The sequence below is a fragment of the Rutidosis leptorrhynchoides genome, chromosome 11, assembly GCF_046630445.1.
Source record: "Rutidosis leptorrhynchoides isolate AG116_Rl617_1_P2 chromosome 11, CSIRO_AGI_Rlap_v1, whole genome shotgun sequence".
In the NCBI taxonomy this organism is placed as follows: domain Eukaryota; kingdom Viridiplantae; phylum Streptophyta; class Magnoliopsida; order Asterales; family Asteraceae; genus Rutidosis; species Rutidosis leptorrhynchoides.
In genome coordinates this window covers 222906314-222919632 of record NC_092343.1, presented here as the reverse complement: position 1 = coordinate 222919632, position 13319 = coordinate 222906314, and the positions used below count along the sequence as shown (strand labels likewise).

The 13319-nt window shown below is 34.5% G+C and overlaps 1 protein-coding gene across 1 annotated transcript; it reads left to right on the top strand.

The window, feature by feature from the left end:
* Nucleotides 1-10381: 10381 nt before the first annotated feature.
* LOC139877544 (cytokinin dehydrogenase 6-like) lies at nt 10382-13097 on the top strand. Its single transcript, XM_071864981.1, has 5 exons — nt 10382-11003; nt 11200-11327; nt 11439-11699; nt 11784-12046; nt 12721-13097. The coding sequence occupies exons 1-5, from the start codon at nt 10382-10384 to the stop codon at nt 13040-13042; spliced, it is 1596 nt and encodes a 531-aa protein (XP_071721082.1). The 3' UTR covers nt 13043-13097.
* The last annotated feature ends 222 nt before the right edge of the window (nt 13098-13319 follow it).

The following is a 13319-nucleotide window of genomic DNA, read 5'->3' as shown; positions in this document are numbered from 1 at the left end:
TTTGCTCAATCTCAGTATCCCATCTTTCAGGAAGACCATCTTTCAAGACTCTGATAGCCTTGGTATCTGAAACTTCTATACCATAATCAGCCATTTCAGCAACAAGTAGACGGTAATGCTCCAAAGTCTGTCCAAGAGTCTCTAAAGGAAGAGCCTCAAACACTCTCCATTCATCTTTCAAAACCTTACCCTTAGTGGCACAATAAGTCGCAGTATCCTCTGTGGCTGACTGAAGAGGAAGCCAAAGAGTGTATGAAGTCTTATTTCTGTTCTTGAATTGTTGAAAGATTTCCTTGGACAATGCCTGCATTAGTTGTGCATAACACTTACATTCCATGTTATACTGTTCACGCTCTGCAGGAATAAACTGTGAAGTTTCCTTTAGCTCACAATCTGCTCCATCTGGCCACACATACTCATTCTCGATAAACTCCTATAGTCTAAAATCAATACCATTCAAATAGATCATAAACTGGGTTTCCCAGTCCAAAAAGTCTTTCAGATTATTAAGTTTTGGAACCTTATTGGTAGTTCCAGATTCGCTTTCAGAAAGTATTAACTTTTGTAGTCCAGGAGCAATCACTAAAACACTGTATTCATTATTCACTTGTTCATTAGTGTCCGACATTTTGATTAATTAAGTTTGGTTTTAAAACAAAATAAGAATTCTGATTAAAATGACACATGGTCGATTGTCTCAGACACACGATCGAGTGTTCAGGTCACACGGTCGAGTGTCTATGTCACACGGTCGACTGTCTGACAAAAATTGGGCAGCACTTTGTTACTTATGTTCACTTTGGTATTACAACTCCCACGGTCGATTGTTTCACTCACACGGTCGGTTGTCTGACTCACACAGTCGATTGACTAGACTCACACGGCTGATTGAATAGGCAAAACTCAAACGACTTAAACAGAACTCACATGGTCGATTGACTAGACTTACACGGCCGATTGAATAGGCAAAACTCAAACGACTTAATCAGAACTCACACGATCGATTGAATGATTCACTCGGTCGATCGAGGTACTCACATGGTCGAATGTCAAGACACACACGGTCGAGTGTGTTCTTGACAGAAACTGGTCGATTTTTAGGGTTTTCTAGAGGAAAATCGATTTTTAAACCGATTTTTGACGAGATAAATTAAAACAAAACGTAGACCACTTTTCTAAACTCACAAATAAAAGGTTTTAACTCGAAAAACATATACTATAACGTAAAAACACGGATTAATCTTGAACACAAAGAAAACACCAAAAACTTAATATTTTGACCCAAAAACGATTTTTAACAAGCAAACCAGATACTCCAGCTCTGATACCACTTTATTGGAGTCGATTGGATCTTCGGATCGATGTTCTAGCGAATTCGTGACGTTCAGGTGTCGATTTAGTCGAACCAATCAAGAATGATTGATTAGATCGAAGCCTAGAGTCGTTAATTCGACTTGGTGGGTTTTTGGGACTGTTGTGATTGGAGAGAAACAATCAGGGAACTTGAAAGTGGCGATTAGGTGATTAGCCAAAAATGAGAAACCTTAATCTCTATTTATACTCATTTGGGCTTCGGTCATTCGTCAGGCTCGTCTTGGGTGATTGATCCGAACTTGGGCCTTTATGCACCAACAGAGGGTTTCATTTTTCAACAAGATGGGACAATGATCGGACAAAAGGTTAGATAAAATAGTGCCTGATAACGAGAGAAAAAGATTCATAAACCCGTTTGACACAAAGTATCTGTCAAGTTTAGCGCGTTGAGTGAAAGATTTATTTAAACCTCGTGTACTGGCGTCCACTTAGAGGAATATCTAAAAGATAACACGAAACAATAACATCATTGAAATCTGCAGCTTCGGGGGCATTAAACCGAGAACCATATCTTTCGTCCGGTGACCGAACTGAGTTAAAATCTCCAGAAATTATGAAATTACCTTGATTATTTGACATAAAAGATCTAATAAAATTCCAAAATCTTAACTATTTTACCCTCGTTTGAGGCGCATATACATTGACTAGAAAGCAAGTCTCATTAGCATTAGAAAAAACCCCTTCAACGATGAGAATATTGTCAAATGAGATAACCTTGTTACTAGAAAATGCGTTAATGTCCCACAAAGTGAGAATGCCGCCAGACCTACCAAAAGCACACGACCAGGCAAACTGGAATTGAAAGTTCCCCATAAAGCTTTGAAAGCAGCGTGATTAGGAGACAAAAGTTTCGTTTCTCGATATATACTATATAAAACTGCAATCTGATGTATATTTATTTTTCGATTATAGTACATCTGCTTATATATCTGCTTATATAATTTTGATGATATATATCATATAAATGTGTTTATTTGCTATGTATATGTTGCTTTGTATCAAACAAATATTCAAGTTAAAATATTATTGATTATATATATATTGTCTCATATCTGTGTTCTGATTATATATGCTGATGTTATAAGAGACTTGATTATATATTATATCGTTCATGCCCGCTTCATGCCTTGAATATGAAAAAATTTATGCTGTATGTCTTGGCATGTTGTTAAATTGTAAGTTCTGCTTTCTGATTATCTTGTTGAATTTTGACTATGGTATTTGGCCGAATTATATATACTCTCATTACCTATACACATACCACAAAATTACTTATATATTTTGATCTTTCTTAGTTTCTGTTAATCCTATAAACCACCACCTCTTTACCTATGAGCAGTTTGATAGGTATTTACATCTAACATGTCAAAAGGTTAATATTAAATGAACTTTTTTTGGCGATATATATATATATATATATATATATATATATATATATATATATATATATATATATATATATATATATATATATATATATGGGCAGGATCAATGGGGAAGTAACCAATCGGGGGGAAATGAGGGGAAGCAATTTTTTTTTTTCGTTTTTTTTGGAATTTTTTTTTCCGGCATCAAGATCACACGAAAATATGAACATTTAGAAGAGACACTTCGTGATAAATGTTATTATTTAGGCGGAAAAACGATCGACAAAAATAACATTTAAGATAATATTGTTCGTGAAGAATATGAACTTTTTTTCTTCATGTTTTGTGAAGTAAAATTTAACACGATTTAGAGTTTAGGGTTTAGGGTTTAGGTGTTTTGGGTTTATTCCATAAACCCAAAACACCAAACCCTAAACCCTAAACCCTAAACTCTAAACCGTTCGTGTTAAAAACTCAATCTAAATCCTAAATCTAAATCCTAAATCTAAACCCTAAACCCTAAATCTAAACCCTAAATTTCTAAACCCTAATATCTAAACCGTATAAATCTAAATATCTAAACCCTAATATCTAAACTCCAATAGCTAAAACCTCAACATACGCTCGAAAAACACGATAATTGTTATATATTACTTCTTCGAGCATTTTTCCGCCAAAATAAAAATATTTATCACAAAGTGTCTCTACTAAATGTTCATATTTTCATCTCATCTATAATGTTCGTGAACAAAGTTTTTTCAAAAAACGAAAAAAAAAAATTTTGCTTCCCCCCGATTGGTTACTTCCTTCTTGATCCTACCACTATATATATATATATATGTGTGTGTGTGTGTGTGTGTGTGTGTGTGTGTGTGTGTGTGTGTGCGTGTGTGTGTGCGTGTGCGTGTGCGTGTACGTGTGCGTGTGTGTGTGCGTGTGTGTGTGTGTGGTCATCATCCATCATCAAGAAGGAAACACTTTTTTGAGGGAAAGTAATTTTTTTTTTCGTTTTCTAAATAAAAATTTTACAGACATTAAGATTACGGAAAAATATGAACATTAAAAAATAAACTCTGTGATGAATGTTATTATTTTGGCGGGAAAACGCACGTAGAAATAACTCATAACATGCATCATGATGTAACAACCCAACCCGTTAACCAACCAATAACGCGGATTAAAAAAAAATTTTTTTGCTGGAACAGCATATGGCGCGGCCCGCCAAACTGGCCTGTCCAAAAAGTCATGAAATGCGAAAATGTTTGACCACTTCCCGACGTATTTAGACAAAACGCTTTTAACCATACATTAATATATGTAGAACTAACACGTTCCATTAATAAAATTAGTTTTACGAAGACCGGGCCCACATCGGCCGTTTTAAGACTTTCGTACGAAAATACAAGTTTTCAACCACATGATTTGTAATACAAAATAAAGGCCGAACATGGCGATTGGAGATACGCTACCCAATCCTAATCAATCCAAAAGCAAGCCTTCTAAAGCAACTACGCGAGTCCACTAATCCCACGCTTACCCGAGCCACCGCATCCATGCAAATCTATAAAAAGGTAAACAACGAGAGGGTAAGCTAACGCTTAGTGAGTGATAACGTACTACATACATATATATGTATAAAATAGACACGCCACAAAATATCAATACCGCATACCGGAATATCCAAGCATAAAGGCTAGCTAATCTAAGCATACCGTACGATCACTAAGCAACAAGCTATAAATATGTACCAACAAACATAAGTTCACCAACGACGATGTGAAACAACGCCAAAGATCTACAACCAGAAGATTAGCTAAATCATGACAATACAACATTATACGTATACAATATATATATATATATATATATATATATATATATATATATATATATATATATATATATATATATATATATATATATATATATATATATATATATATATAACAACGCGTAAAACACCCATGGTTAACCAATCGAACAAGGGAACGGTACTTAAACGACCGTCGGAGTTCATAACATCCATTAGTGTTACTTAAACACCGCGTAATCACTAATTCCCTGGGTGATGTCTTGAAAAACGCGACTCACTCACCCCCATGACAATGTGGTGTCTTGAACAACGCGACGAATCCACATGCCAATCAAAATAATGAGTGGTGCCTTGAATACCGCGGCATCCACTCCCATGAAAATGTGGTGTCTTAAATACCGCGACAATACCACATGTCAATCAAACAATGAGTAGTGTCTTAAACACCGCGACAATACTACTCGTTACTTAGAATGTGGTGTCTTAAACAACGCAACTACCCCACATGTCAATCAAGCTTATGAGTGGTGTCTTGAACAACGCGACCATACCACTCAATACATAGAATGTGGTGTATTAAACAATGCGACTACCCCACATTCCACCACTACACAAATAAATACATTATATACCCACACGCATAATTATTCCACTCACAATATTAACCCTTCGCCATTGGGGTTATATAATCCACATCACACGCCCATGTGATAACATACACACAAAGTGTGCACCTCGTCAAAGATGATCAACCAAAACGCACAACCGTGCCAATTGGACCTATACATAAGTCCATCAATCCACATATATGTGAAGTGAGCTCTATAACTGAGAACCACTTCACCGGACCCGCACCCATCCTACACATACATATGCATATAGGATATTAACACTCACCTTGTCGCCTTGAAGAATGCTACCGAATAATCCGCAATCGCCGATGGAATGTACCACAACAACCAAAACGTAGATAGGAACGAGGTGAACAACTTTAAAACCCGAGACTTTGATCAATTCAAGCTCCTTCTTCTTCAATTCAAGCTCTCTCACTCTAGAACTCTTCCTCTCTCTCTAGATGTGGATGAGAGTGTTTGTGTGGGTGAGAAATGAGCTCCAATGGAGTTCTAGATTAGTTTTGATGACCCTAAACCGACCCTAAATGAAAAGAACAAAGTACCCCTCATTTATACCTTTTAAAAAGGCTAAAAATTGCATCAGACGGGTTCGGCGCGCCGCGCCAAAAGGTGGAGCGCCGCTCCAACCTGCAGGTCAGTTTTCAGAAACTTGTTTTCGCCATAACTTTTTGACCGTAGCTCTGTTTTCGATGAATCAAATATCGTTGGAAACATAATAAGATTTCCTTTCCAATGATAAGGCTTTGAAACATCAACTCAAACTTTATTTGGGGTTGAAAAGATACGTACACACCTTGTCACTTCAGACAACGTCCAGTTTCCTTCGACGTTCGAGCAAGCAACACGTACGTGCTTCGTACACTTCATACGCGCATCGTACACCATAAATACATTATGTACAATAAATATTTGGGTCTTACACATGAGTAATGTTATTCCTAAAAACATTCATCATGATGAAAGTTATTGTTGGTGCATAACGTTAGTTCAAAGTTCATTATCGATGGTATATGTTGGTTTATATGCGGTATGTAATAGCATAAGAGTTCCTATACTTTTAATGTTTAATTTACACACTTGGGGTGCAACCGCACGGATGCAGAATGCATCCGTACGGGTTCATTGGGCAACCGCGCGGTTGCATCCTGCAACCGCACGGTTGTACATGCTGTTTTTGTTTAATGTTAACTTCGGGTTCATTGTTAGGGTTACGAACTCTAAACCTTCCTTAGTCGTGAATTCGATCTCTAGAGGTTCTAGCACTTAGTTTGGGTGATCTTAAATATCCTAAAGTCTAATAACACATTAAGATCATTGGTTTGTTCTTTGTTTTTGATATAAAACTCAATATCGAGTTATTCAGCACTCGATATTGAAGTCTAGATCGATTAATACTGTTTACTCGATCCTACAGTTATTCTTCGAGCATTTTTTTTCATCTTATGTGAAGTTTTTTTTCTTCAAAATTTAGCCCGATTTAGAGTTTAGGGTTTAGGGTTTTTGGTTTAGTCCCTAAATTCAAAACTCAAAACCTTAAACCTTAAACACTAAACTCTAAACCCTTAGTGTTAATCTAAACCCTAATTTCTAAACCCTAAATTGTAAACCCTAAACCCTAATTTTTAGACCCTAATTTCTAAACCCTAATTTCTGAACCCTAATTTCTAAACTCTAATTTATAAACTCTAATTTCTAAACACTAAAAAAATGCTCGAAGAATAACATTACTCATTATGCATGTTATCAGTTATTTCTTCGAGCATTTTTCCGCCAAAATAATAACATTCATCACAAAAGTGTCTTTTTTTAAATGTTCACATTGTCATCTGATATTAATATTTAAAAAAAAAAAGAAAACAAAAAAATTTACTTCCCACCCCCCCCCCACCCCACCCCACCCCACCCACATACACACACACACACTAAAAGTGGTTTTGTCTTGACTATATATATATATATATATATATATATATATATATATATATATATATATATATATATATATATATATATATATATATATATATATATATATATATATATATATATATATATATATATATATATAGGGGCAGGATCAATGGGGAAGTAACCAATCGGGGGGAAGCGGGGGGAAGCAAATTTTTATTTTATTTTTCATTTTTTTCGATTTTTTTTTCCGGCATCAAGATCACATGAAAATATGAACATTTAGAAGAGACACTTCGTGATGAATGTTATTACACACACTAAAAGTGGTTTTGTCATGACTATATATATATATATATATATATATATATATATATATATATATATATATATATATATATATATATAGGGGCAGGATCAATGGGGAAGTAACCAATCGGGGGGAAGCAAAAAAAAATTTTTTCGTTTTTTTTGAATTTTTTTTTTCCGGCATCAAGATCACACGAAAATATGAACATTTAAAAGTGACACTTCGTGATGAATGTTATTATTTAGGCGGGAAAACGATCGACAAAAATAACATTCAAGATAATATTGTTCGTGAAGAATATGAACGTTTTTTTTCATGTATTGTGAAGTAAAATTTAGCCCGATTTAGAGTTTAGGGTTTAGGGTTTGGTGTTTTGGGTTTATTTCCATAAACCCAAAACACCAAACCCTAAACCCTAAACTCTAAACCGTTCGTGTTAAAAACTCAATCTAAATCCTATATCTAAACCCTAAATCTAAACCCTAAACCCTAAATTTCTAAACCCTAATATCTAAACCCTATAAACCCTAATATCTAAACCCCAATAGCTAAAACCTCAACATACGCTCGAAAAACACGATAATTGTTATATATTACTTCTTCGAGCGTTTTCCCGCCAAAATAAAAACATTTATCACAAAGTGTCTCTACTAAATGTTATATTTTCATCCCATCTATAATGTTCGTGAACAAAGTTTTTTCAAAAAACGAAAAAAAAAAAAAGAAGTTTTTGCTTCCCCCCGATTGGTTACTTCCCTCTTGATCCTACCACTATATATATATATATATATATATATATATATATATATATATATATATATATATATATATATATATATATATATATATATATATATATATATATATATATATAGATCTAAAGATTCGATGAAAGTACGTTGGAGTTACATTGAGCAGATCCTGGCGATCTGTATAGTGAAAGCTTGATCACACGATCAATCCTCATTGACACTCGCTCACAATGCTAGCACTATTAAAATTGAATTGAAATTACACACATAAAAAATCTACCAAACCTAAACATACACATAGTTGAAACGAAAACCACTCATTAAATAGATCAAACGAGTTGAGAGTATTGTTAAATTAATCTATTATACGGATCAGATTTTTTTGATTCATACTACTCAAAGAAGTGAGTATTTTTATTCTGATATATGGAATCAAAAATGAATTGTTACTAGCATAACAATCGTAACAATTGTTTCTTACAAGTACAATAATCTTGATCAAAAGGTATAATAACAAAAATACTTAATTCGAATGTGAGGTATGAAAATGACGAAATGTGGATTAAAATTTTTTTTGGGTAAACCAACCTCAACATAGTTACACGTTTTAATTTGAATTGTGGTCCTCCCATTTGCAATTGTTATTTATATTTAATAATTGCATAATGGTCGGTGTTTAGCTAAAAAAGCATGTCAAGAAATTAGGTTTTGGACCACAAATAAAAGGACTCGAATTTAATGGCTCATATTTCATATAGCCCACAATGAAAAAAGTGTCAAGTTGTGTTATGGTAAGAAGGGACAAGAAATGAATCTTGGCATCCAATGGATTGTCATGCTTCAACTTTGAGTATTTTAAATATTCCAAGAAAGCACATAACACCCACTACACACCATACTTCAATATCTTTGCACAAGTGTCTTTTAGCATATTTATTAGTTATTCCAAAAGCCAAAACTAAAATTGCATAAAGTTTAAGTGCTAAAGAAGATTCGTTTTTTTAGGCAGTCATGTTAGTGTTGAATACTATTTGCGTTCATTTGTATTCGTTTTTTATACGATGAACTGATAGTTCATTAATACTCGTAAAAGATGGAGTCAAGATGCAGTTTAGCGTCTAGAAGTGGAGGTTATCATGTCTAAAAGTTTAGAATGCTGTTGTAGTCATGAAAATAAGAGCTTGAGGACTATAAGTGTACATGTGCAAAGTTGAAGGGTTTAAGTTCTTTGTGGATCAAGTGTTGTTTAGCTTTGAGTAACATATCCGGTATGTGGTTTAGGCTAAGTAAACACGTAGTTGGGAAAAAGTTGGGCGTACTAAACTTATATTCCAGAGACAAGTTGTGTAATTAATTGAAATTCTAAGAGTCCATGAGTTATTTCTATTTTTGTTGAGTTGAATATAAATATGTGGTTTTGTGTATTATTTGATGATTGATCATTATAAAAAAAAAATCAGAAAAAGTGTATCTATCATTCTTGTTGTTCTCTCTAGTTAAGATCAAGTGATCTTGTAAAGTTTATGTAATTGATTTTTGAGTACTGAATCCATTGTTAATATTTGAGTATTGAATCCATCTCCACGGAGATGGAGCCATTGGCACCAACACTCCATGGCCTACTCCATGGCTACACCATATATTGTGAATTGTTTATACTTTAAGCTTTAATTAATTAGTGCTTGTATGTACATTGTTTATTATGTTGAGTAGTGTTTAGTTATGATAGATAGTGTTTATTTATCAATTAGTTATAAATTTTGTGTGTTGGTAGTGACGTTATTAGAAATTTCAGCAATGTGGTCTTACTTGTACATGGGCTTAATATTCTGCACAGTCAACTCCATGGTTGAAAATGGTCCAACACAACCAACGGTACCTCAAACTCTGTTGAAATTCAGATGATTTAGTGGACCCCATGATGACATTTTGATTGGTGGAAATCAACACAAGTCACTACCAATATTCCAACACATGTACACATACAGTTGCAACTGTTAGAAAATAAGTGCAAAAGATTGTCAAAATCTTTGTTTCTTGTAACTTTATGGACTGATGATGGCTTCTTCTCTTCTGTCACATAAATAATAAATAATTAAAAATAAAGCCCAAAACTTTTAGCAGACAGTCTACACACGGATCCTTATCACCGAGTGTGCCACTGCCTACCAAAATCTCTATTTAAATTCCCTCCTAAATTCTTTATTTCCATAACTACCAAAATGAGATTTTTTCTATCAGTTTCTATCTTTCGACGTAAAAACTTATTATTCATTAGAAGTTTTGTGATCATGTTGCTAAGTTTTTTAGCTATTCAACTAAACTTTTGTTTTTCAAACATCCCATCTTCAATAGACACATTAAGTGTTGATGGACATTTCAGTTTCACCAACAATGAATTTGCCGCTAACGACTACGGAAAACAGTTTCAATACCTTCCTCTAGCTGTGTTGCATCCTAAATCGGTTTCTGATATAGCCACGACGGTTAGGCATGTTTGGGAATTGGGTCCGAGCTCAAAGCTGACGGTTGCAGCTAGAGGTCATGGTCACTCGATTCAAGGTCAATCACAGGCTCATCAAGGAATTGTAATCAATATGGAATCATTAAAAACACCGAAAATGCATTTTGAAATTGGTGATGATCCTTATGTGGATGTTTCGGGTGGAGAGTTGTGGATTGATATCTTAAAAGAAAGCCTTAAATACGGGTTGGCGCCAAAATCTTGGACGGATTATTTACATTTAACAGTTGGTGGTACTTTGTCCAATGCGGGAATTAGCGGTCAAGCGTTTAAACATGGTCCACAGATCAATAATGTTCAACAGCTCGAAGTCGTTACAGGTAGATTTATTTCCCATAGAGATGTCGTTAACACGCTAATAATCAAGTGTTGTACATAGCAGATAGTTTTTATACTTAAGGTGGCGGTTATTTAGATGTACAACACTTTTAAGCGTGCTAACGACAGATCTTAGGTTGTTATTAAAAAAAAAAAAAAAAAATCTTTAGATAAGTAAATTAAACAATATTGATGCAGGAAAGGGAGAGGTGATGACATGTTCAGACCAACAAAATGCAGATCTTTTTAATGGTGTTCTCGGAGGACTTGGGCAGTTTGGGATCATTACTCGTGCACGAATTTCACTCGAACCGGCTGTACAAATGGTATGTATATATCTATATCTATAGTGTTAATAATGAACATTAAGTTGAGGTTTAAATATGGTTAGATGGAGTTACGAAGTGTGACTAATATTGAAGCTTTCATATGTACAGGTGAAATGGATCAGAGTGTTGTATACGGATTTCTTAACGTTTACACGAGATCAAGAACATCTTATATCTGCAGACAAAACATTTGACTACATAGAAGGACTTGTAATAAAAAACCGAACGAATCTCCTTTATAACTGGAGATCATCGTTCAACCCAAAATACGACAATGAGGCGAGTCAATTCACATCAGAAGGAAAAACTCTTTTTTGCCTTGAGGTGGCGAAATACTTCAATCCCAATAACATCGTTACAACCAATGAAGTACGTCCGGATTTCAAATATACTCTAAATACTAATACATACACTGGTTCCCACTTTTAGTAATGATTATTTGTGATGGTACAGGAAATTGAGAGGATGTTATCAGAGTTAAATTATATACCGTCGACTCTTTTCATGAACGAAGTTACATATGTAGAGTTTGTAGACAGAGTTCATGCAGCAGAGATTAAACTGCAAGCAAAGGGTTTGTGGAACGTGCCACACCCGTGGCTTAATCTTCTTGTTCCAAGAAGTAAAATTGATAAATTTGCAGATGAAGTTTTTGGAAACATTCTAGAAGATACAAGCAATGGCCCTGTCCTTGTCTACCCACTCAACAAATCAAAGTAATATTTCGGATTAAAATTTTATTAATATGATACAATTGATGAATAATACACATTAACCTATACATTTATAATAGACGATCTAGTGGCAGATCCAGAAATAATTTTTGACGGGCCAATGAGATAGGACTACTTAGCAACTTCACATTTTTTACACTAAACTCAAATATACTCCCTCCGTCCCGGATTAATTGTCCAGTATTCCTTTTTGGGACGTCCCAGATTAATTGTCCACTTCTAAATATGGAAAGTAAATTTGATAAAGTTTACAATATTGTCCCTAATGAATTAATTAAATTACAAAGGTGAGAGAGATTTCTAATTAATTAGTTGAGGGTAAAACAGTAAAGTAAGAAAAAAGTACAGGAAAAGTACAGTGTGATAATGACATTTCTTAAACTGTGTGTTTTTTGTCTGGGGACAATTAATCTGGGACGGAGGGAGTAACTATAAAAAAAAATTATCAGTGGGGTCAGCTGGGGTCAGCTGCCCTATGGTGGCTCCTCCCCTTGATGAATTAACCCCATTAGCTAGTTTAGATTCATTTCCATAATAGTAATAGCCTATCAAGTGAAGGTAAACGGTAAATTCGAAAAGGGGTTAAGTGATATTTTATTTTTTATATTATATGATATTAAAGTGTATATACCTTTAATTATTTCATTTCATTTCAGATGGAACAACAGGACTTCTGCAGTATTGCCCAAGGAAGATATATTCTACCTAGTGGCATTCTTGTCACAAGCGAATCCTTTATCGACCGGAAAAGATGGTTTACAACGCCTATTAAATCAGAACAAAAGAGTGCTTAATTTTTGCAAGGAAGCACAACTTGGTGTTAAACAATATTTGCCACATTATGCCACACGAGATGAGTGGCGGGCCCATTTCGGTCAGCGTTGGGAGACCTTTCAACAAAGGAAATCGGCTTATGACCCTCTTGCAATACTTGCTCCTGGACAAAGAATTTTTCAAAAGGGACTACTATATTTATGACTAAATCTGAAAATGCCCTCTTCAAACCCCAATATTTGGCGGTGGAGATGTAAATAAAAAATAAAAATGAGCTCCAGAAACAGTTCATATGCTTAAGATTGAGTCAACCAACTTATAACAGGAGTTGACTTAAAATTAACTCCTTCAGAAAGACTGAAAGCCCAGTGCCAAGATTTAAGACAATTTCACCAAAATTCCATTGTTTATAACATGAACATGTTGGAACTTGCACACATGTTGAGATTATGCGATCCTAAACTTAAACAAGTGAAATTAC